We start from the raw sequence: 27305 nt of genomic DNA on the forward strand, positions 1-27305 counted from the left end.
AAAAATTTAAATAATCCTAGACATAATAAAAACTAGTCTTTAAAATATTTTTATTAGTGTCTCCATCGAAAATTTCCGTTCCAAACCATTTAAGATTTTCCAAGACATTTTTAATCACTTTTAGCTAATACGCCAACCGACTTAATTTTTTTTGGCACTGCTGAATAGACAATTTAATGCTGCTTACAATGATGTGCCACATGATGGGCGTTCTCATATCAAAGACAGGTTAGCTGCAGGTGAAGATTAAATTGACCGAATTTTGTCAAATATAAAATTTAACGTCTTCTTGTATATCTCAATTATTTTTTTTAAGAAGTTATTAAGGGTGATTTGTTTTGAAATGAAGGCACTGTCTATGTAATACATCAGATATGAAACTTCCAAGTTTCACCTCTTAACCCCTTTTAATCTTATTAAAAAAAAAAGTTTTTAGGTTCGAACTTGTTGCGAAAAATTCAATATTGCTTGCCTTGTATGGTTTATAAAAATTTATTTCACTGATATGGTATATTAAATACAAATACCATTTAGCCTACAATTCAAAAAAACTAAAATCAACTTCAAAATGTTGTTTCAATAGTAAAATGTAGGATTTTTATTGAGGCACTACTATTTCAGACTAATGATTATTATCTACAGCTGTTCTTTTAATGCATTTTTACTATGATTCTGTTAAAGAAAAGCCCTGCATTTTAATCCAGTCCAATTTCCTTAAGAAAAAAGTAAACTATTAAGTTGATGATAACCGCTACCATTTTCACTTTCATACAAGGTCTATGGCTTTTGCCCTACATTTGAAAAAATAAATAATTTTTATGCCAAACATATCTTAAAAGGAGAAAACATTTGTCACGTCGAATTACGACAATACAGACGTGCTCATCATAATAAAAATATAAAAGTCGTGGACCGGTGCGCATGCCCCCTGAGACGCAAAATCTTCCAGACAATTTATATAAATGCTCGGCATATGCACGTTTTATTATTCATGTTGAAAAACCTCAAACTTTTACAATATGCTGTCTGATTTTGACAAAATGATGCAAGGAACAGGGATGGAATTTTATATACACACAACATTTCGCAGGATAAGTCGCAATGAAAATTCGAAGGAGGTGGAACTAAGCGGATTATTGCCTTGCATATTTGCATTTTGCGGTAGAAAAGCTCAATATATTCATGTACAGGCAACACCAGCAGAAGTTTTGCAAGAATATTTAATGTATGTATATATTCAGCAGCTTATAGTATGTATCCTAATTTTGTTTGAAAGATCAGGTGACTAAAATAATTACCTGACTATATACTATACTTTGTAAATTTAATATGAATGTTTAACTGCATTTCAGTAATTAATTATTAAAATGACATCATAAACTTTCCATATAAAATTTAAATTCAAAAATAAGAAGAAGTTTTCCAGCAACACGTCGCCGGCACGTTTCGCCGTGTGGAGCCCTATGCATATTCATACCGTACAATTTCGTTGCATTAACTTTGTTCTAAGAGAACTTATTTCTGACCAATTTTCCAGTTTACCCGCTTATGTTAGGCAGAAATTAGCTTTAAAATTATAAGTTTTCCCAGTTGCAATCCCTCCGACTTTACCTAATATGCAACCACTTGCCTAAAATTTACCAAAACTAATTGAATAAAATGTTACTCGGTATAGCAGAACAAAACGCAAAATGAGTTAAAGTAAAGTAAAGTTAAGGTTAAATATTAGTTTACAAGCAGGCGTTATTCGTATACTCGTAAAGGGTGTTTCAATAAGAGCGCAAGATTTAAATTGACAGTCAGAATATCGTATCAGTATGACATGATCGGAAGTTGACAGATCAAAGGGAGTAAGCACGCAGCATTACATAATAGGACAGCGGGTTTTAATTGTCATAGGTTAATATCAAAAGTGTGAAAGTTTAAATGCCACTATGCGTAAAGTGCGTCCAATGGTTAGTCTAATTAATGTTCCTAATTTATTTAATGTGGAAAATAAATAAGTAATATTTATTTGGCACTTGGCTAGTTATTCAAAAGTAAAGAATTTTACAAAGCATATTGTTACTTACAAAATATAAAAATTATCTTATTAATATGTTTCCTTTAAAAATGCACAAATTTTAAATTAGGTGCACTCTTTATTACTCGGCATTAATGATTCTCCAAAAAACTCCCTCATAAAATAAATATTTTTGTAAGGCTCTCATTTTAACCGACTGTATGTTATAATTTTGCCTCGAACGAATATTGTAGTCATGAAAACCTGATCTTTTTTTTAGAAAATCGTTAAAATATTTTGGTGTTTGTTCATGCTCTATTTTATATATTAAAACCAAGTTCGTCTTTTTAATGACCTGCCCGACAGACAACCAGTTTAATGCCTGTAACATGCTTACAATTGGGGTATATTACTGCCTTTTGAATGATATTTTTAAAATCCAAGTATATGGTGTTTAGATCAGTGGAGGTGTAATTCCAGTTTGCTCCTATTAATTCTTCTATTACGCTAGATATGACAATTAACAATGGAAAATATCTGGTATTAAAATCATCAGTAATGATGTGATCAATTAGTGTGGACGACTTATTAGTAATTCTTGTTTATTTTTTTACAATTTATGTCCAGTTGCTTCTATGATTTTCTATTGCTGCTTCTATAATCTATAAGTCCATCACTGTCGTTTTTTATGAGGTCTATATGCAGATTTCCCAAAATCACGGTCTTTATCTTATGAAAAATTTCGTCATTAGGTTTTATGTCTAGGTAATTTAAAAAATCTTTACAGTTTCCATTAGGGGATCTGTAGATGGCTTCCACCATCAGCGTTTACCTTTTTATATGCACTTTTATAAACAGTGCCCAATAGCTGTAATCAACTGCCTCATTGCAAGCTATTGTAAAGCTTAGGCTATTTTTATGTAAATAAGGGTACCACCAGTGTGTCTGCTATTCGAGTAGCAAATCACTACATGATAACCAGGTACAGATACTTCTTTAAAATCAATTTCTGGGGTAATATGGGTTTCACTTACACAAACAATTAACGAGTTTCAACTCTGCAACAATTATTTCACCTTTAAAATGTGAGATGTGAGCCCTTGGATGTTTATATGAAGAATCAACACACTATCTATTGACAAAGAAGCTTTGGGTGTATTCTTTAGTGGCTATATGTACTGAGTCTTAGATTTAGCTTTTTCCTCTGCCCTTTGATAATACACGCAGTCCCTATCAAAAACAGTGTGCCTAAACTCTATGTTTGCGATCTTCAAAGTTAGTGCACTCCTTTACAGTTGACTTACAGTCAACTGTAATAACATGTTGCTGTCGGCAGTATATAGCTTTATGCCCGTATTTCCAACATTTGTAACAACGCAAGACACCAACATATTCATAAATCGGTAAGCTTTCCCAATTTATGAACATTCTCTTACGCCTGATCAGGCATTTAAATACCTCTGGCTCTACTTCCAAAACAACATTATACAGGTGTTTACTTTTTGGTAGGTACTTTTTATTAAATTTAAATTTCATATTTTTATAAAATGTCGAAAGGAATGTTTGGTTTTTTACTCTCTGAATGAAGTCCTCCTCTGTATTTAAATATGTTTCCTGTATACCAACAATGCTACCTTTGGGTTTATTATTTTTGGAATTTCTATTGTATAGTTCTCAGAGAGTTTAGCAACCGCCTTGTTTTGCAATTTTTTACGAGATTCCTTATCATTACACTCGATCTCGATACTACCTTGATCCACGGGTTTAAATTTATTTACTTTGACGGATAAATCGAACGGATTTATTTTTTGCGTGACAATGTTTTTTGTAGTGGCACTATCCTGGTTGGTATTTTTCGGTTTAATTATCAATGGTGGACATTTTTTCTTTTTAACAAAGGTTTTCATTTTTTCTATTGTTGGTATAGTTTCCAATCTGAGAATTTTGATTGTTGTTTTTTTTATTTTCCTCCGCTTCTCGTTCTAAGTTTGTCATTTTTTTTAATGTTCAGTCTATCATCAACCAATATAACACATTCATTACAATACCAAAATAAATTGGTATATAGTTAGAAAAGTTTATAAAGAACCGGTGACATCAACAGGCGGCAAAATCCGCGCATCTCGTTATTCTATCGATCGGGTCCGATGACTATGTCGAGGTCTGAAGACAGTGGAGGCGGCACACTTGTTGAAATTATTATTATTTATTTGTACTAGAGTTTAAATAGCCCTAGATTTTTAGTAGGTATAGCTAGCAATATTATAAGTGCGTTTGATTTAGTTGAAATACCAACTAAGAATGCATATATTTGAATTTAATTGCTCCGAGATTCGTTTAAACAAATGTAGATAAATTAAAATTATATTTTTTAGCATTGTGATGTGCCCATAAAAAATAGTTTTACTTACAGGAGGATGCAGTTCGCTAATTATTTTTAAAACAGGACTTCAAATAGGTAGCTAAAAATTATTCTTTATAATAAAATATAATTAAAGTTTTATTTCATTATTTTACATATTATATATTTTTATTCACTATCAGATAGTGTATTACAACCTAAATCAGATTCATTCTATGAAGACCATTCGATCTCTTTATCAGATGAGCCTGTATTTACTGTAAATTTTAAAGAATCCAATGCTTCATCAAAAAGGTGATGACTTTTGAAATATTGTTTTTCTATGTTGTCTATATGGTTGCAAATATTTATCCACTCATCATTCGAAATTTCCGCAAATTTATGCCTTGTCAAAGTTTCGACATCCGCCAATTTAAAAGTGGAATTTCTGTTTGCTACCCAATTCTTAACAGTTGCCCAAATTTTTTCTATCAGATTCAGCTCTGGGTGGTATATGGAGGCAAACGTAATACAATATGTCCATGCTTTTCCATTAGGTCGTCCAACTTGGTTTTTACAGTACAGTTACATACTTTTTTTATTTTCAGACACTATTTCATATAACTCTGTCTTGGTGAGTTTTGCATCAAATGTAAAATTACGTTCCTTGAGCCAGTCAACTATTTCCTACTTTTTATTTCCAGATGTAACATTCTTGACTACAGGCACATTGCGATAAGCTGCATTGTCTAATACTAGGACGGAATTAGGTAGTAAATTTGAAATTAACTGGAATAATCTCTCTCCCTTGGCTGTGAATTATTTGTCCCTGTTTGCCTACTTTCTTAGGTGACATCTAAAAAAAAATTAAAAAGTAAAAAAATGAATATACACATGCACACTCTAGGCTGTACATATTTACCTACAAGTTAAATACCTATTATTTTGTCACTCAAAATCAAAGTATATTTTAAATAATATAATTTTTAACAGTAATTAATTTTCATTTATTTTTATACATGTAATTAATTTTAAATTATTAGACAATTGAATAATTTAAACCAATTTTACTTACCTTTTACAATAAAAATCGGATAGTCTAACTAAAAAAACTATAGTCTATTTCACTATTATACTTTAAAAAAAACACACAACAGATTTTAAATGCCTTATAACATGATTAACTCACTTTCCGTACGAGACGACACTGAGTAGGCCTTCAGGCTACGTCATAGGCTTTAAATTCCCGGCAGGTACAAAGAAACGAAGTACGGCGGCTGCTTTGTTCTTGCGGTTTCTTTAATAAGAAGCGAGAGAAAATATATTGCGGTCGTCTTTTCTCTCCGCCACCGGATTTTCTATCGATTTTGTGTTGAAAAATGGGTTTGTGCGCATATTGAGCAGCCGGTTCTTTATAAACTTTTCTACCTATACTCAAGAATTGTTTTATATAAATAATCTTTCAACTGCACGCATTGAAAATAATAATTCTGACTACAAAATGTGCAAGTAACTAACTTTGAATTTACGATAAAATTATCGGCGTAACAAGCACATACGTGTGCACTCACTGACATTGTAACAACGACTGAAATGTGACAAAAATTTTCAAAGAATTCGAAAGTACTGATTAGGTTAGTGATGTGGAACACACGATATGAGCTCATAAAGGTTGTTCAAAACAAAACATCACTGCAGCTCGCAAGAGTATAATAGCAAGGCCGGTTCATCATTGAACATTTCAACAAGCACTTTTCAGCGAATTCTCACTAAAGGTTTACATCTGCATGTCTACAAAATCCAATTGACTCAATCACTTCTACCAGCAGACCATAAATAGCGAAGAGAATTCACCAATTAGATCCTTAACCAACATGCTGATTTTGCAAACAAAATCATTTTTATTGTGAAGCACATTTTCACTTCCATGGTTTTGTTAATAGGTAGAAATATCACATTGTAAATCGTGTCATTAACAATATCACGAATTTGCTCCTAGTCGTGTCATTTTTCGATTTGATGACTAGAATTGGCCTTTACGCTTTTGCGATTTAACTTCTTTAGACTTCTGGGTGTGGGGTTATCTGAAGTCACAGGTTTATTTCAATAAGCGTGCAACCATCAAAGCATTGAAAGTCGAAATTAGACGCTATATCAATAAAAGACCAGCACATGTATACAATAACGTTGTTAGAAATTTGGAAAACTTCGTCTTCAAATTACGAGAATAAAACTAATAAGAACTAAAATAACAATAAAAGAAAAGAATAAAATCATGCCTAAGCTAAAGATTACCTAACAATAATATTAGATGCTTAAGAGTACAGAAATGCACGTGACACGAATAAGAAATATTATAAAAACGGGTAATTTTTTAGCGACATTGGTTCTCAAAGCCCTATAATATAAAGTTGTGGGAAGTCGCGAATTCATGCGTGGTATCCGAAAAGTTTACCATCAATAATAAATAAGAATTAACTTCGTTATGAAGGAGTTTGTAAAGAAAATTAGGAGATATAAGTCATCTTCTGAAGTCTAGTGAATCAATGTTAAACTGTCATAGCAAAATGGTATTATCAATTGCCCTTCCGGATAAACACCACTCTCTTTAAAATACAAAAACTCAAGAAATCTTCTTTGGGCGTACTCCAGGGCATCAATATGAACCTGGTAGATAAGATTCCATACCAGTCAGCAATACTCAAGCCTTAACCGCATCAATACGTAAAACAATATTTTAAGGGACTTGATATTTGTAAATAATCTGCAATTTCTCATTATGAATCCTAAAACTTTATTTGCCTATGATACAATTATTGCATGTGGGGAATAAAAGTTAATTGAGTATCAAAGATGACACCTAAGTCCACTATACTTTTGCAATGCACTAGATTTGCATGATTATTATTATAATTGTAAAATAGTGATTCACTCTTTAGAGTAAATGTCACCACTTTATATTAAGAAATACTTAATTCAAGTTTGTTGGTTGGTACACACCATTCATGCAGGATGTTTAATTGTTCTTGAAGAAAAACATTATCATCAAGACTGTTAATTCTTCTGTACAATTTTAGAGATCTACTAAAACTGCGCACAATTTTTTAAGCACAACCAAATGATCAGTCCGATCAAAAGCGTTTGACTCCAAAGACACCTTTCACCAAAAAAGGAAGTTTTTGATTTCTTGCTCCTAAACTTGCGAACTCCATCTACGCTACTTACTAAGGACGCTACTTTTAGTCAATAATTTTATACTATTATAACTGAAGTTGTAGGCATTTAAAGGCAAAATGCCTGTTGCGCCGTCTAGAAAATACAACTGCTCTGCTATTAAATTTGAATTTCTCATCCCAAAAAAAAAACTGAAATTTGATAGCAGCAAGAAAATCTTGAGCAAAATGTGACTTATTTTCTTAACTTATTACCCTGTATCTCAGTTATTATTAACTGGTAAGTACTTGTTTTACTAAGGGAAGTTTAGTTAAATAAACCTATTTTCAACTGTACTGTATCTAGCTTTTGACTGACTGACAATTTACCTTTTTTAAGCAAAAAAGGTGAAAAAAGATATTTCCGCCCAAAAGTGACGTACACCAAATAAAACACAAAAAAGTTTCAGCCGCTTGTGGTGGAATATACACTTAAACCGTTAATCAATTTAAATTCGTACCCTAAAAGACCCTGAATAAAAAATAATGTAAAATTAAGATAAGAGCTATGAAAAAATATTAAATACAAGGACAAAGAACTTTATTGGTGCTAACATAAAAGCTTGTCAATAAATTACATATTGGCGAAAAGCAAAGGCACACTTACACAAGCTTAAATCTAATATGCATAGCTTGTAAGGTCCGTAAAGTTATTATTGATATATTCATCAATACTAAAACAACTCTTAGTCACAAGATATTTTTTTAACACTACCGTAAACTTATTGAAAGGCAATATTCTAATTTGAAGTGGCAAGTTCTTATAAGACATGGGGCCCTAAAAAGAAACCCCAGTTTTTATGCGATGAATTCTATGAAGATTAGTATTGTTTCTAGTGAAATGTGGATTTCACTATTCAAATCCTCAAAAGTTTCGTGGTTATTAATGTTGGCTCTGAGATGCGATAGACAATACTAAATATATAAAAAAGACACAGTTAAAATCTAGGTTTTCCAAGATCCTAACGGTCTTTTTTTGAAGAAAGAAAATACGGCCAGGGCATATGTAAGGCCAGGCATCCTCTTGTTGCTTGGCATGCACATGTAGATTACATCTACTTACTTCCATGAGCTTGGAATCAATTTCTATGCGAACAAAGATAACAGGTACATTACCAATATTCGCCAAATCTAAATTACGAGTAGATATGTACAGTTGTTGGTGTTTACCTGCATTTATATTTAATTGGTTAGAATAAAACACATCTAAAACCTTCGATTATGTCTCCTGTAGATTCATGTTTAAATCACCAAGTGCATATGCCTTTTTTATTTATTTTTTTCATTTATGTATATTAAAAAAGTAGAAGTTCCAGCACTGATTTTTGAGAAACCCCAAATTTTAATTCTGCAAGATCAGATTGTAGTAAGCCATTCAAATTAACCACTGAGATCTGCCAGAGAGATAGAATTCTGTTAATTTTATGCTACTAATCGAAAAATTTTAATATCTCAATTTCATTGCAAGTGTTTTAAAGGCGACACAATCGAAAGCTTTGCTCAAATCGCAAAATGTGGCTCCAGTGAATTCCCCTTTTCTAAGACCATCTTTTATTATTTTTATAAAGTGAATAATTGCCATTGTTGTTGATTTAGCACTTCTAAAGCCAAAATGTTTATTACTAAAAAAACCATTGAAGTAAAAAAAAAACTGTAATTCTAAAAATCTTAGGGCTTTTTCAAAGAATTTTGATAAAATAGGAACTATTGATATAGGTCTAGAGTTGGTCTGATCATTGTGAGGGCCTTTTACATTAACCGGTGTAACTCTAGAGATTTTAATGACAGTGGGAAAAACGGAGTCGCTTATACACAAATTTAGAAGCTTTACTAACGGGTATATGATAATAATGATATTTACCATATGTTTAGTAAACATAGTATTCATTCCATAAAAGTTACGACTATTTTTGTTTTTTAACGATTTAATTAGGTTACCCAGCTCAATGATAGATATTTCGGTAAATGTGGATTTATTAAAAGTTTAAAACTAAGGCAAGTTAGGTTAAATCGAACATGTAATGCTATGCTGATGGCACGATGAGGAGAAGATTCTTTTGATCACGCCAAGAATTTAGAAGAAAAAATTCGGTCTTTTATGACCAGAAAAATGTTCATCGAGCAGTGGTAGCGAATAGACGAGGTAATGTGTCCATTAAATAAGCTTCTGAAAGACTTGGTGTACCTTTCAGTACAATTCGAAGAAGGTATCAAAGCAAACCCTCTTTATAATATAGCCAACAGCCTGTATTAAGCGAAAATCTGTATTTGAAAAATACAGATGTTAGATCTGTAATAGGATTTACATAGACTTGAGTGAGAAATTTAAGTTTTTTTATCAAAAGTGGCATTTTTTAAACCAAGTTTTTTAGTTTTAGTTTTATATAAACCCTTAAGCTTAACCCAAACAGCATCGTACGTCCTGGGTATGTAGTTTTTATGTCATATTTATATCCTTACGTCCGTTATAAAAACCATAATAAAGTTCCATATAAAACTATATGCCAAGAAGGATTTATTTTTCATATATACGTGTTTTTTGCCTTCAATATTTCTGATTTTAGTAGGATACAGTTTTTACGTGCTTCTTTGCTTTGATAGAAAAAAGATAACAAATTCGGTATAAATTAGACAACAACTGTCAAATTGAGCTGCCTTCTTTCCAAAGGTCTAATATACTTTATAAATTAAATTAATTTATATTTTAATCTGGTAGAAAAGTAATTTGATATGGGATTTTCAAAACATCTAAAAACTATATATAATGGAGTAGTTGTCATAATATTTTATTAACATTCTCAAAATCCATCACAAAAGCCACCCAGTGTTTTCGTTGCCCCCACTGACTGTCAAATAAGTAATTGGCAACATGAGGGAGTTGACACTGTTGACAGTGTTAAAGACAAGCAAGAGATGCGATAACGAACGCCCTTCTTTCAGTCGGCTTGGCTATTGACAATATTGGTTGTCCCTTTGAAATTTAGACTTTAGTTTTGCATTTTGTACTTTGTAATAGAAGTTTGCATTCTCGTGAATTTTCGATTTATTAGCTAATAATAACATTTTTTATTACATTTGAATTTAGTATTACTGTTCACTCAGTAAAAGGAACGATCTACTACGATCTAGCTCAATTCATGGTAAGAGCAAATTTACTCATTTTAGGAGTAATGAATTACTTAATTAATCACTGCTTATTTTAAGGTGCAGCACTACAAGCAGGGATTAGAAGAGCAAAAAAAAATTGAAGACTGTATTCACAATGGTTACGAAGAACAAATGTTTTTTTTTGTATTATCTTAAAGATTAATTTTTTGTTTTGTTTTTTAGACATATACATGTTTTGTCTTATATTTTTTATTTTCATAACCAATATGTTTTCAGTTTTTTTACAATTTATAAATAAAAAGTTATTTTTTCTCCCGAAAACATTTTACTACACAAGAAAAGAAGCCATGTAAACATCCTAGATACGTCATATTATTAGGGAAAATACATGACGTAAAATGTCTATTAGTCCTATATGTCCTAAGTAGAATTCTGCGGAAAGTGAACCTCCTATATACGTAGATTCTTATTAGATTTGTGTCGATGGTCTATATAGAATATAGACCATCTTTGTTTTACTTTTGAAGTTTTTTTTCGAAGATTGTATTTTATTTTCTTTTTTATTATTTTTTGTTGATACATTTTACCTCAGAGCGATGGCTAAAATAAATCACAGTTTATTTTGATTCACTTAGCCCCGTTTCACGGTATATCGTATGTAATAGATAACATTGACCCCACCTATTGCCTGAGCTATCAATGTCAGCAGAACACTCATTGAAAACACTGGTAATAAAACCAGGAGAGCGATGCGTTTTATTTTTATATAATTGAGAGTATGAATTTAACAGCAGAATTGTCATTAATAAGAGCTTTTTAGACTTTACATAATTAGGTACATTTTTTTGTTTCGCAGTTTAGGCAATTGTAAACCTTCTAAGCAAATTTATTTTTTGTCTCCATTTTATGGTAAAAAATTAATACGTTTTATATAGATAGTTAAGGGTTAACGATATTTTAATTACCCTCTAAAACTACTATACAAAATGATATTCAAGATATTAAAACACCTGCAATTAAGGTGACATTTTCGATAATTTATTATAATTCTCGGTTATTGGAGCTATGGACTAAAGTAATATAATTTTATTTCGGGGTATGAAGCTTTATATATTTTTGTCATTTGGGTCGTATAAAGCAATTATCCAGCGAAGAAACACCATACTTAATAAAAATCAGTAATAAGTTATTATATCCAGTGCTATTCGCAATTTAACTCTCTCGTCTACAACTATTTTATCCGTTACATATAAGGTTGAAAATTGATACTCCTAATATAATAATTATTACCAGAATTTTTTTTTCGGTTGTGAGGTAGTATACTAACAGGCAAATTTTTCTTTTAAAGTTTTATATAATTAGATTAGAACTTTACATTACCTCTAATAAGAAAAATCATGGCCATCCGTAATTTCCCTTTTGTATAAGAGATTCATAATTAATTGAAATTAAGCTTCTGTAACCGTTCTGAAAATCTATTTCTTTGCAACTATACCTAATATAATCTATCTAATAAGCCATTTATCTCTGAAAACTGTTAATATTGAAAAAATATGGAACTTTAAATGCATTTTACTGTTAAATTAAAAGTTTTATTTAATTGAATGGTAGCTAGAGCCTAAAAGTGGTACATTGTTTAAAAAAAATCCAATACGCCAAACAAACTTTTTAAATTTTGCATTTGCAAAAATCCCATTTAAATCGAAATTAAAAAATATCCCAAAGCTCATTTCTCTCTGTTGCGACTCGAAAAAAAAACATAGGACAACGTCGACCCACTCGGTGTTGTATTTTTAAATTATTCGCGGAAGTTACGCTAATTACGGTCCCCAAAATTCCACGGGTTTTCCGAAAAATAAAAATGTATTAAACAGACGCAGGCGACACTAAAAACCTTTACCAGGACAGGCCAATTTGCTGTTAAAATGCGTCCGGTCAATTTAGAGGCACTGCCCCCCCGATGTGTTCGCATTTTACAGGTGTAAATGAATTTTGTTATATGGGACTTTTAGTACTGCAGCCCTGAATCGTATTAACCGAATAGTAAAAAGTTTTAATAATAATGTAAAGTTAAAAAATGTGTTTTTAAAAGTTATAAAAGTTTAGTTTTGGCCAAAAGTAAATTTTAATATACATATAGACTTATAGATAATTTCTTTGTATCAAAAATGGGTATTTTTTGGTATATAAGGCAGAGACCTCTTTCATCTAGGTCTTTCTTAAGTCCGTTTACCCCTCGCAGTAATATGGTGGCATCATAAGTCAAGTTGAAGTGTTGATGGTAGGTGTAATGTTTGTCCTGGTATTATCGTCATTTGGTCAAGCTAACAATCGTACTGTTTTCTTTTAAACTTTTTTCTTCACTTAATACAACAAACTTTCACTACAGTAATAATATTAGATGTAATAATAACTTGATTTTTATAAGTCATATTTTATTTTCTTGATTAAAAATTAGTTTACATATCTAGGGTTAAAAAGCATCTTTAGGATTGCCTAGCTCATATCTTAATATTTTCTTTTCAGTTGGAAGTATTATTTCTTGAGACTCATCCATTTTCCCTCGAATTCCCAAGGATTTCATGGCATTATCATGCCTCGCCAAATGTCCAAAGAGTCTTAGGTACGACTGAGATATGGTCGTGATCAGCCTTTTCTTTACGCCGAATTCTTCTATTAATTGATTGGTTTTTGCGGTATGTAGTCCATAGTATGCATATCATGCGTCGGTACGCTTCCACATAAGAAACATTGATTTTGTTTTTTTCCGTTTTTTTTATTGTCCAAGTCTTGGCTTGGTACGCTGCTATGGAAAAGGTTAGCACTTGTATTAATCTTTATTTGTTGTTCTCAGTTATAGTTGTTTCTTTCCAAAATTTGTCAGCTATATGGTTGCAGTTCATGACATTGGCAATCTCCTTCGGTTTTGCGGTTCTCAGATGACCTATACATGATATACCTAATACATGATATACATTCATGTATTAGGTATACATGTCATCTATATCCATTACTTTTGTCTTAAATTCGTTAATTTTTAGGCCGTAGGATCTACTGGCGTCTACTAGTTTATTCATGATCGTTTCTAGTTCTTCCTCGTTTGATGGTATGATGGAGATATTATTCTCGTATCTGAGATTATTTATACGTCTGCTGGCCCCAACTCATGGAACTCATTTGTATCAAGATAAAAAATGAGTTCCAGTTCAGAAACTGAAGTAGAAATTCAGAAAAAAAGGTGTCGTTCATATTGATGAATATAAAATAAATGTTATAAAAAAGGCAGAAGTGCAAGGACTGCAGCATGTAAATTATTATAACAAAGTTATTCCTTCAAAAGTAGTTGCTGGTCATTAATGGTATGTTGTAGCTACATTTTGAAGTCGATATTATTAAAACTAGATTACTATTTAAAACTATTATTGTTTTTCTCTTAGTTGCTTCAAAAAATATTTAAGTCATTTGAGTGAAGAAGAAAAACAAGGAATACTTGATTTTTTTATATTTGGAAATCAAAGATTCACAAGATTTGTAATTACAAAGACTCTTCACGTACGATGATATTGATATTTTCATTCCTTAGGTTTTTTGATATTTTGGAGGATCATTACTGCTTGACCGGCAACTAAGAGGGAATGCCATATAGAGTAGTTGTTTCTAAGTGATAATGCGAATTTTTATATGATAAATTATAAAATATTTGAATAAAACAAATGTCAAAAAGAATTTGAATGTTTTATATTTTGGAGTTTAAAAAAAAGCTAAGAAATTTCTCATTAATTATTTCATACCTTGCAGATGTGTGGCATCAGTGCAATCGTCCTCTAGTTATTGCAGTTCGTGTGTGGTCCTTTTTTATATAGGGCTATAAATATTGATTCACACAAGTCCTGTGGCCACTTTCGTAACTTCATTCTTGTACAAAGTGTCTAATTTCGATAGTATTATTAGGGATAGACTATTTGATCTTTGCAACAACGCAGTGTTACTTTTTCATGTACTTAATATACTGAATATTTTCATCTTTTGTTTATCTGCACAATGTATATGTAAACAACATGAGTATATATATACATCGTGCGCATAATACAGCCACGCCTATTTTTAATAATAATTAATATGCTGTAGAAAATATTAAAAGTAATTTTGAGGGACGTCAGTCAGATTGGTTATGTAAGGTAGTAGTGTCTCTTTGGCAATTGTTGGGCCGGAAAGAGATTTTGGGATATATGTGATTTTTTATAGAGAATTTTATTCTTGTAGGCGTAAATATTTTAAAGAGCTATGGCTGTTAGAAGCTTCAACCGATCCGTCAATAACCGATTTTAACTTCAGTTGACTGATATTTTTTACGCTGAATAGCAATGCGTAGGTTTTCTGTGTCTATAATGTCTTAGCGTTTGCGTTTACCTTTCGAATATTATAAAGAATCTCAAAGAAAGGAATACTATTGTTGTGCAGTTTTTTTTTGGTAACTGAGCATTGGGGCAAATAGAATCAGATGAGCGAAAACATACTAAAGAGAATCTTAATTCCATATAGCTAAATGACAAAAGTAGTAGTCTATTTTCCTAAGAAAAATTTACTTTTTGTTAAAATAAAGGTCCAGCCTTGAGTATACTTAACATTATTTATAAGCTTATTAAGAGCATAAGATCAGGATTTTAGAGTTCCTTTTTGTAATTGGTAAAGCATTGTGTTGACCATAGGATCTTGCTAAATAGCTTCAAGCATATAACCTCACATCCGTTTTGGAAATTAGAATTGAGGTAGTAAGAACTGCTTTATTTCAGGACTAATTCCTTTCTTTTCTTACATAAGAATTAAACGAGGTTATGGTTGGCTAGTTTGCATATATAAATAAATTAGACAATATACAGCAAAAAGCAAACCATAAAAGAAATGCATAGATGAAGCGTTAGTTTAAAAAGAGGATTACAATGCTGAAATGGAATTATAAGTCAGTGGGCAGTCAAAGAGGCTGATACACATAGCATCTCCTAATGGACCTGTCATTCGCACCAAGGGGTTATCAGGGTCAATAGCCTTTGAAAAACCAGTGAGATACTTTGGTTTGGAAGACTTAAAGTCACTGGATAAACTGTAGATATTACCCAGATATTTGACCTTGCGCACATGACTGCCAGGAACTCCGAAATATATACACATTTGGCTATACCGATTTTAAGTTTGGGGCCTCCCAGTCGTTTTACAGATCCCTGTCTAGCAAGGGTCCCAATATAGCAGCATGTCAGCATAGCCTGAGTGGCCAGGCCCTCACACAAGCTGAACACTGCAGCCCAATTTACTTCCATATTTTTTATCACACTAGTACGGGCTTGGAGCTCACATTTTTGGTCGTAATTGCCTTAATAACCTGATACGCCGGAATTACGGTGTCCACAAATTAGGATTTTTTATCCGCATTTTAACACAGTGAAAACTTTAGCCTTGAAGACTGTAGCATGCTTCCCCAGCGAGTATGTTCTGGTTTTTGAGGCTTCTTCACAGAACCCTACACCAGCTTTGTTGTTTATTCTGAATTAATTTTTATATCAGATGGATCCCTGTTTAGCAATATAGGCCCATTGGAGTCCTGCCACTCGTATCTGCCTGCGATATGGGTCACAAATTCCTTTTAATCCATTGTCTCAGGTGTCATATAGTTACTGCCCATCAGAAGAAGAGGACATCCTATACGGCCTGGGACTAGATTGTTGCATGACGAGTCTCAACAGCCCAAGTGTGTATTGACAATGTACTCTGTTGGGAAAAATATTTTATCGCTATCCGTCCCCATTCTTATAACCGATCCCTATTAGCAGTAATTGAACTGTCAGCGGCGACGTCGAGTGTCATCGCGTTCCGTGTTTCCTTCACATGTATGAAGCTTGTATGTTGACAATCGGAATCGTATGTCGGCCATCTTGCTTGGCAAAATTGACAGGGAGCTGACAGACAGTTGTTGACATTGACTGATACAACATTATTTGTCATTGTCATACCATTTGAGTTTGTGTTTCATTTCAATGATTGCTGGAAGCGTGGGTTGAGTTTGCTATTTGTTTTAAAAATGTTATTTAAAATTCATGACTTTTTTTAAAAAAGTTCTTTTTCAATATTGGGGGTAATGTTTTAATTGATTTGCAGCAAGCAATTCCACGTTTCTGGTAAGAAAATCCGATTTTATTTATTACTATTATATTTTGCTATTGTCAATCTTTAGTCTTTAATAAAATCAAATTCAGTTGCTTTCAATGAAAAAGGTTCACTTTTCAAGTATTTAATTTTTAACTTGATTATTATAAATACATATTACAAAATGTCATTTTCTTTTCCACAATTAAAGAGTTGATTAAAATTTTCCTGTAAACTTTTACCTTCATGTAAGAGTATTTATATTTTAAGTGATTCGCATAAACATAGTAAGAAGAGATTTTTTAAAATTCCTTCATTCCCCATTACGAGAAAAATATGGAGAGAGATATGCAATGTAAATTTTATTAAGACTTTGAGCTACAGAATTTGTTCCTGTCAGTTCTCTCCAACAAATTTTAATAACGCTGATACTACTGATACTGCTGGCTTTACACTACGATATTTATTTAAATATTTATTAATTTTTTTTAAATAAATCATTATCATAAATTTAATAAATCATTAAGTGAATTTATTTATAAGGTTTGCACTGCCTATTTTTTTTCTTTTATGCTCGTCATACAACTTCTTGTGTTCACTCAGACAAGACATATGTATAGAGAAAAAGAAAACTGAGCACCCAGAATGGTGAACAGTGTTAACAAAATACTTTTAAACATTATTAATTCTAATTTATATAAAGCTTAGAACATTGAAAGGCCTTCAATGAAATTCATTGAAAGGCCTTTCAATATTCTAAGATATAAAGTCTGTTATAATAAATTATAGTAAATTACTTATATTATTTTAAGTATTTTTTCAGGAAAATTAAATAATAAAAATGTATTAAAGCAAAATATTGTTTTATTTCCATTTTGTAATTGGTGTTATGTAGTAGACTATTGTTATTTGATTACTGCAGTAAATTAAATCATTTAGATATGTAAAATAAGGCTGAAGAATTTTATTTTTATTCTGATCAACACCAAAAAGGCCCCTTTCTCTATAAGTAACCTTTTTAATTAGGCGTTTGCTTTAGATATTACTTAAATAATAAGATTATCAGATTAAAAATATTGAAATTTGATTTCCCGCCTTAATTTGGCCACGTCTTTCTACCATTTTCAATGGTCCAACTAGGCACGACAATCTGTCAAGTTAGTTACAACAGTTTTGCCAAGCAATAGGACACTACCTGATTTGTCAGAGGAATTTCTATCAGTTTGTATGCAACCACCACTTCTCTATATATTTGTGTTCTGTGGTTTCCCTGATGCATAGGCTTTTGTTGACTGATCCGCGTTTTATGTAATTGTAAAATACAGTCCATTTTTATTGCTTATTAAAATGTATACGCGATAAAGGATAAGTTATAATTTATTCGTGGTTTAATTTGTATTCACTATAAACTAAAAAATAACGTAATCAGGAATCATTTCTACGTACGCTTGTCGCTGAATGGGAAAATGCAATAAAACTCAAGTCGCAGTAACCTTTACAGTTAATTTTGGTGGAACTGTAGTTATTATAGGACTAAGTGAAATGCTATTTTTCTCTTTTTAACTCGTGACTTAAAACTTGTTTATGCTAGTGTATTGATTGATAATACGTATAGTAATTTTTGCATCCAAGACCTTTGTTGGCCGGGCCGAGATATGGGATCTACCAAGTGAAATATATAATTTCGTAAAATGTTAATTATAAGAAGAGCCAATGGGACACTTTGAAAAAATATATTTTTTCAAAAAAACGTTAATAAACAAAATATTATATGCAATAGACTACAGGATAATGGAATTGGAATAAGGTACATGGAAATATTGAAAACTGTATAAGTGTATAAGTAACAGAGCAGACTAACTAGGGAAAAAGTTGCGGAATTAAATGCCTATAAATAATCTGTCATCTAGTTCTTTGAATTCGGTATAGCCACAATTATAGAGGGTAAAAAAGAAAAAAGTGCGGTTTATGAAATCCTTTATATCTTGTTTATTATGAAATATACAATAACGAAATTTTCAGGGATAAGAAATAAGTTCAATTTGAGTTCAATTTCTGCATTTTTAAGTTCTCTCTTAGAACATCTTAACAATAAACGGTATTTTTACGATAAAATAGTCCACAGTAGATTGACTATCGCAGGACTCTTAATTAAAAGTTTAGTATCTCGTTTTTTTTTTTTGAATAAACCACTAACAAGATGGGATTTTTCTAACCGCGTCGTCATTCTGGAGTTCTTAGCAGGGCCGTTTATGATAGGGATGATATTTATAACGGTTTAAAGTACTCTTGTAGCTTTAATTTGATTTAAAGACGTACGAAGTATCTCAACCACACTTTACATTACTAAATTTTCTTTATTTTCGCGTAGAAGTTTGTTTTTCATTTTCCTCTCATTACTCCCGTAAGTTACACATTTGTTTTTTAGACACCTTAACACAGCTCTATCAGGGAATCATCTTTCTAAATATTTATTGACATATATTTCGTCAGCTTTCACTTTATTTTGACGATAGAGAATAAAACACTCAATATATCGTATTTTTCATAATTTGAAAATGAACCTGAATTTTACTCGATTTTCCATATCCCCGTGTGAAACATTTTAAACTGGACACCCTCTATTTGATAAAAATTAGCCGTTTTTGAATTTGTAGAAATATTCCACGCCTAGAAAAAAAAACCTTTGTCCAATACTTACTCCTTTTTTTTCAATCTGATTATCTCAAAAAGGATTGTTCGAAGTGACTTATTAAATCTACCAAATATATCTTTTCGGCATAAAAATTACACTTTAGGTAAGACGAATTAATCATGTCAAATACCTTCATAAAGAAATTTTGTAAAACTAGAATATAAATACCTTTAAAACTTGTATGTTGAAATATGACAATTTAGGACAAATGTTTAATACATTTTATATAATTAATTAGTCATAAAATTAAGCAAAAGAATCACCTGCCTAATAATATGATTCACATATCGGCCATAAGAGCCAGCACGCAACATTAATTTGTTGATTTACAGATATATAACCTTTATAATAAAAAGCAGATGTTCAGTGACAAATCTATAAATTTTTAATAAAATATTTATTAACACACTTTACTATTTATTGACATCTCGCCGACATTTTGACGTTTTTTTGTCTCTTTAATTCTTGATTTTAGAGGTTTACTTCAACCTCTAAAATCAGAAAATTTGTTGTGAATATGATGGCAAAATAATTCGCGGGTGCATGGGAAAAAAGTTGTATGTCAAAAATAGCGAATTTCAGTAATTCGCACTTGAAGTGTTATTTTGGTCTGTGAATAAAACTTTAAACATATATTTTTTTTTGCTTAGAATCAAGTAGTATAAAAGGAGCATTTTTATTGTAAAGTAAATAAACTTTTCTAGTGTTTGGTATAAAATAGTATTTACATTTTTTTTGACTTACAATATTTAGATCTCTTAAAATTTTGACATAACTCTTTTTACACAATAAAAAAAAACAAAGGATTGGAAATATTATTTTAATTAACTAATGTACCAACAAAAGCATTTAAGGTAAGTAAAACTATTTAAGTCGTCCTCCAATATTTAATAAATTTAGAAAAATTTATATATATTCTCTACATATGTTTCGAGAGTGTAAACTCTCGTCTTCAGTTTCTATTTTTGGAACCAATAAAACTGGAGAATTCCATTTACTTTGTGCCCTTTCAACTATACCATCTTGGCACATTTTAGTTACTTTTTTATGTATTTTATCTTTTTGTGAAAAAGGTAATCTATATGGTTTATCATAAGAAGGTGTGGCATTATTGCGAAAATGTCAGTGCAAGGGTAAGTTTCCATCATTTTGCGTTTGTACTTATATTAGTTTAAGACCATTACTTTTGTAGTTATTCTCGTGAAGATGAGAGTTTACACTCTCGAAACATGTAGAGAATATATATACATTTTTCTAAATTTATTAAATATTGGAAGACGACTTAAAGAGTTTTACTTACCTTAACTTTAAACTCCAATTCAAGCAATGAACTGTTTCTTCAACTTAAAAGCATTTAATTTTAAAACAAAGAACATATTCAAATTATTTTAAGAGGAACAAAATATTACTCATCACTTGATTCATCTGAACTTGCATCAGGATATGTATCAGCATTTTTGTCTTTGATGGTGGTCAAATTTTTATAAAAATCCGCAAAAGTGTCGCTAATGTATGGCAGCAGATCTATAAGATTACTTTTCTTTTCACTAGATATAGGAACTGGAACAGGTGTTAAATATTTTGCTGTGAAATAAGCCATATGTTTGACTTAAATCCCTTTTCACGCGTGATTGCAAAAAAACTAAAATGCATTTGTAGTATGTCTGACATAGAGCATTTTACACGATAAAAGTGTAACTTATCTCGTTAGACACATTAAAAAAAATTGGCTTACGCGTATATAATGACTTAGTTCGTTATTCCCATACGTAAAGGAGGGTTTTTAAATTCGGCTTCTGACATAAACCAGTTTTGACAAAAAAATGACATAACACCTTTTTCACATGCATCCGCGAATTATCTTTAGAAAGGAAATATGCTAATATAACACTAAAATACTTTACGTAACATATGATATGATGATGATTTTAAGCAATTTGCTACCTTATTTTCTATGATATATCCACTGGCAAGTACTTACCCTACTTCCATACTTTTTATTTAAAAGATATTTGATCTTCTGAGTGACTCTTTGATAAGTGTTATCAACAAGGTTTGGGCTAGGGTCATTGAGGGTGACAATATTATATTTATTATTGTTAACTGCAGAAGGTTGTTCATCCTCTGGATTAGTGGGAAACAAAACTGGCCCTGGATCCTAAAACAAACAAACCAATACATTATTAATAATAAAATCGTAAATTAAGATTTAAAAAATACAATTTGAAAATAGAAAAGAAATTAAAAAAAATGGTTTTTTTTTGAAAGATAATTATCTCTTAAAAAGTTAATATCTAAATCGGTAATAATAAGAATGAAATTTTGTTTCCGTTTAAGATATAGTTGTTAGACTGAGAACATTGTTATTTTATCTATTTATAAGTCAATATTACAAATGTCCCATCCGTTTTCGCTTTGTTCCCTATATCCTTTGATAAGGCTACTTTGACCATGGTTTATTTGTAAAACGAAAAGCGCTTAGCTAATATATTTTGATTTTTACACCGAAATACGCCCAGTTGGTTTTATTTATTTATTACGAAAATTAGTAATAAGCAGAGCGAAAGCGAGTTCTCCTCTAGACAACATGAAAGTAGGCGAGAAAAATGAAGACACATATTTTCTGTTGTAAGATATTTTCTACTACAGTTACTTCTTGACCACCATGTTCAAGTACGCTATAAAGGCCAAACATCGAAAACGAACATGAAACAGCCCTGACGGACATATAAAAAAACGAGATCGATTATTTCATCACCGAAAAAAAGGGACTTGTACAAGATGTTAAAGTGCTAAATCGGCTGGCGGTAGATAGAGAACATAGAATGGTCAGAGCCACAACAAGAATGAACGTAAGGAGAGAAAGAGGCTTACTTGCAACACTTACTATGACAAAAGTCAATAAATGGACTATAGTCGAAAATAGTAGTGAATACCAAGGATCTATCAACCAGCAAGAAAATACAAATGAAATGGATATAAAAAATACTGCATTCCTTCATAAGAGATTCGAGAGAAGTCGCCTGGCAAGAAGACTGTTAAAATACTGTCAAAGGTAAATAAGAAAGACGAAAGACCAAACCAGTACCATAGGTACAAAACATCTTATGAAACAGAGATGATGAATGTTACAGAAAAACCTGAAAAAATGAAAACCAATTGAGATAGTTAAATAGAAATACAAAAAAGACAATTCGAAAAGATGCGAGAGACCATTAAAGAGAATAAAACAATGAAAGTACTTAAGAAAAAACTTTTAAAAGGAAAAATAGAGATTGTACTGTAGAGTAAAGGTGGGAAATACACCACTGATTAAAAAAAATCCTGGAAAAAATAAAATACTTCAAAATACTTCTTAATTCAAATCTGTGCAGCGTAAGATCAGAAGAAAAGAACCACTAGATAATCCCTCATATCCTTAATCAGGGATCGGAAGAACGGCCGAAAAAAACTACATGGGAAGTTAAGAAATCACTATCAGAGAAAAAGAATGGTGAAGCTCCTGATAAAGAAGCTCCTGTATTGTGATCAAGGCAGTTAAGGAAGGGGAAGAGATATTACTGAAGGCAATAACAGTTCTTTTTAATAAAAGTATTAGAGAAGCAATAGCCCCTACAGACTGAAAAAATGCCATTATAGTTTTTTTGCACAAATAGGAAAATATTTTCAACCTAAACAACTATAGATCAATTAACTTACTGTCAACCCTCTACAAATTATTTATCAAAATTAAATCTAAAATTGACTCCTATCAGACTTCAGAACAGGCAGATTTTCGGGCTGAGTACGAAACTAATGACCATCTGCAGGTTATTAAAATCTTAATAGAAAAGTCCGTCAAATATAAAAACTGCTCATGCTAATGTTTGTAGACTATGGAAAAGCCTTTTACTCTATCATAACAAGATAACATAACAAGATATTCAATGCAGTAGCTGACTGCCGAGTTGACAGTAGATTCTCTGTCATGCTACAACATATCTACAACCACGCAATAGCAAGTAAAAGAGTATATGAGAAGACCGATAAATTTAAGATACAACGTGAAGTTCGACACAGAGACACAATCTTGCCTAAGCTGTTTACCATGCTCCTGTAATATACGTTCAAAAATATTAAGCCTGAGAGTCTAGGTATAAAAAGCGATGAAAAAGATTTTTCATCCAATTCGCCGACGACATTGTATTGATACCAAATTGCTTATACAGGGTGTTTCAGAACTATGGGATCAAACTTCTAGGGGTTGTTCAGTGCAATAGTAGAATCCATTTGCCACTACGGCACTACGGCCCTAAGACGCGTTGAAATAAAAAAAAAAATATTAATTACCTAAATAGGATCTGATGCATTTATTTTTACCTTTTGTATATGATACCATCACAACAATTGTTTAAAATGTCTTTCTCCAACCTCAATACACCGATTTAAACGACGCACAGGATTTCGGCAGACTACACTAAAAATTTGATTTTCGTTTTGAATGATTTCAAATGCTGCTGTTATTCGTCCAATTAAGTCTAGCTCTGATTCTACTGGAGTTTTGTAGACTAAAGACTTTACATGTCCCCACAAGAAAAAATCGAGCGACGGTAAATCGGGTGACCTAGGAGGCCAAGAAACTGCTCCACCTCTGGCAATCCAACGGTGGCCAAACCGCTGAGCCAAATACTCGCGTACTTGTACAGCAAAGTGAGCCAGCGCTCCATCATGCTGAAACCACATTTGCTGTCTAACGTTTAGTGGAACATTTTCAAGGAGTTCTGGGAAAACTTCCTCTAAGAAACGCAGATAAATAGGTCCTGTTAACTGTTCCGGTAGAAGGTATGGCACAATTAAATAATCATCAACAATGTCTGCCCATACGTTGACAGACTAACGATTCTGATGTTTTCTTGGAAAAATTGCATAAGGATTTTCTTCGTCTCAAACATGGCTATTCCTACTATTAAAAATACTGTCTTTTGTGAAAGAGGCTTTATTGGTCCACAAAACATATCGTAAAAAATTTGGCTGTGCAATGATATGATCCAGAAGCCATCGACAAAATTGAACTCTAGGATGATAATCGGCTGCAGTCATACCTTGAACTTTCTGGAAGTGGTAAGGATTGAGTTGCTCGTGTAGTACCCGCCAGACAGAAGCGTTACTCATATTCATATTCTTAGTGACGTCACGTGTGCTATTTAATGGTTCATCGGCAACTCGCTGAAGCACGTCTTCTTCAAATTCGACCGTTCTTATGGTTCGAGCAACACCAGTATCATGCATCTTGGTCTTAAACATGCCTGTCTCAGCGAGCCGCCGATGAACCGCAATAAACTTTTTGTATCCAGGATGCTGTCGTTCGGGATAACGTTCATAATACAACCGCGATGCTAATCGTGCATTGCAGTTTGTTGCTCCGTATGCCAAATGCATATCCGCCAATTCTTGATTGGTAAAGTTTTCCATTAGTAATAAATGTTTAAAAATTGTAAGCTATAAATTTTTAAACATGACATCTCTCAAGTCATTTCTGACATTTCTCAACATTGATAAGCGTTGATTTTTAACAATTGTTGTTATGGTATCATGTAAAAAAGGTAAAAATAAATGCAGCAGATCCTATTTAGGCAATTAATGTGTTTTATTAATTTTAACGCGTCTTAGGCCCGTAGTGGCGTAGTGACACATTTCCGGACATGGGTTCCTATACTCAAATGGATTCTTTTGTTGCACTGAACAACCCCCAGAAGTTTGATCCCATAGTTCTGAAACACCCTGTATAAAATGGCAAAAATGCTGTCAAAACTGAGATCTGCTTCACACAAAGTTGGTTCCAAAATCAACGCAACAAAAACGGAATTCATGACAAACCTTGTGCCTAGTCAAAACCTTCTGGTACAGTGAAAAGAGATCTTCCAAGTGAGATCCTATAAATATCTAGGACATAAGATCAGAATCAGTAGAGATAGTCGTTCAGTAGAGATTAGTCAAATCCAGTTTCTCAAAAAATGCAATAAGGAATTTTCACATTAACCATGTTTGGGCAAAAGAAAATCCAAATGAGGCGTCTAAAGATCGCTCTCAACATCAGTTTTCGTAAAACGTTTGGGTGGGAATTATAGGTGACTTTCTAATCGGACCGGGATTTCTGGCAGAAAAACCGGCGAGGTATACCGTAACTTTGTGTGAAGCAGATGTAAGTTTTGACAGCATTTTTGCCATTTTATATAGGGTTTTTCAGAACTATGGGATCAAACTTCTGGGGGTTGTTCAGTGCAACATAAGAATCCATTTGAGTATACGAACCCATGTCCGGAAATGCGTCACTACGCCACTACGACTTTAAGATGCGTTAAAATTTATAAAAAATATTAATTACCTAAATAGGATCTGCTGCATTTATTTTTACCTTTTTTACATGATACCATAACAACAATTGTTAAAAATCAACGCTTATCAATGTTGAGAAATGACTTGAAAGATGTCATGTTTAAAAATTTTATAGCTTACAATTTTTAAACATTTATTGCTAATGGAAAACTTTACTAATCAAGAATTGGCGGATATGCATTTGGCATACGGAGCAACAAACCGCAATGCCCGAGCAGCCTCGCGGTTGTATTATGAACGTTATCCCGAACGACAGCATCCTGGATACAAAAAGTTTATTACGGTTCATCGGCGGCTCGCTGAGACAGGCATGTTTAAGACCAAGATGTATGATACTGGTGTTGCTCGAACCGTAAGAACAGTCGAATTTGAAGAAGAGGTGCTTCAGCGAGTTGCCGATGAACCATTAAATAGCACACGTGACGTCGCTAAGAATATGAATACGAGTAACGCTTCTGTCTGACGGGTACTACACGAGCAACTCCATCCTTACCACTTCCAAAAAGTTCAAGGTATGACCGCAGCCGATTATCATCCTAGAGTTCATATTTGTCGATGGCTTCTGGATCACATCATTGCACAACCAAATTTTTTACGATAGCCAAAAACAATAAGAGTCAGTGGTTGAGGAACAAATGTATGCAAAATCCTTTGACAGAATGCAAAACGTGGAAGAAAATGTGCAGAAAGAAGTGCCTGAACGCCTTGTATGTGGTATGGGTACAAATATTTCCTACGATTCTTCCAAATTGTCCCGTTGCTTAAATTTAAAGTATTCGCAATTTTTCAAGTAAAGGTACCTCAATCTTTATCTACCATGGCCAGCACATTCTCTTCTAGTTCTACCGTTCTTACTGCCATTGGCCTTCATCGTCCTCCACTTCGTTTTAATGTTCCTGTTTTACGAAATCGTTGATATATATTTTGGGAGGTTTTTCTATTAGGCACACGATTAGGAAATCGTTCACGTTCATTCACAACCGACTAGCTTCTAATGAATTTTCATCGGCAAGTCCATAAATGTAATGCATGTCAGCCATCTCGGCGTTCGTATAGCTATTTATGATAGATGACATCACCAACAAGACTTTAAGTATTAAACACAAAAAATACATGTCTAAAAATTTTGACACTGATAAATTCAAGTTTTTTCAGCTACGTTATTTGGAATGTTTTTAAAATATACCAACGAAATTGTTAGAGTTTTTATTACTTGGTAGGTCTAGTGTAGTGCGCTATAATTTTTTTTCGGCTATGCTAATAATTTTAAAATTACCAAAATTGGATGGTTGAAATTCTTTTGCACCCTGCATCTTCGAACCAAAGCGTCCTATCAAAAATCATAAAAGGTCAAAATATACTTAGAACAGTCCAAGCAATATTACTAAGGAATAATTTTTGCCGCATAATTCATAATGCTTCTTTAAAAACAAA

At 32.2% G+C, this 27305-nt stretch overlaps 1 protein-coding gene and 1 long non-coding RNA gene across 2 annotated transcripts in view; one reads left to right on the forward strand and one right to left on the reverse strand.

Moving 5' to 3' along the window:
- Positions 1-27305, reverse strand: part of LOC126740184 (uncharacterized) — a 180102-nt gene that overhangs the window by 96966 nt on the left and 55831 nt on the right. Inside the window, exon 3 of the mRNA XM_050446115.1 lies at positions 21478-21654. Coding sequence (XP_050302072.1) covers positions 21478-21654 — 177 coding nt within the window. The remainder of the gene's footprint in view (positions 1-21477; positions 21655-27305) is intronic.
- Positions 10477-10975, forward strand: LOC126740186 (uncharacterized). The gene is made up of 2 exons (XR_007661809.1): positions 10477-10695; positions 10760-10975. It is a non-coding gene; the product is annotated as an uncharacterized LOC126740186 (long non-coding RNA).

This window comes from Anthonomus grandis, chromosome 9 (assembly GCF_022605725.1).
Source record: "Anthonomus grandis grandis chromosome 9, icAntGran1.3, whole genome shotgun sequence".
Lineage (NCBI taxonomy): Eukaryota > Metazoa > Arthropoda > Insecta > Coleoptera > Curculionidae > Anthonomus > Anthonomus grandis.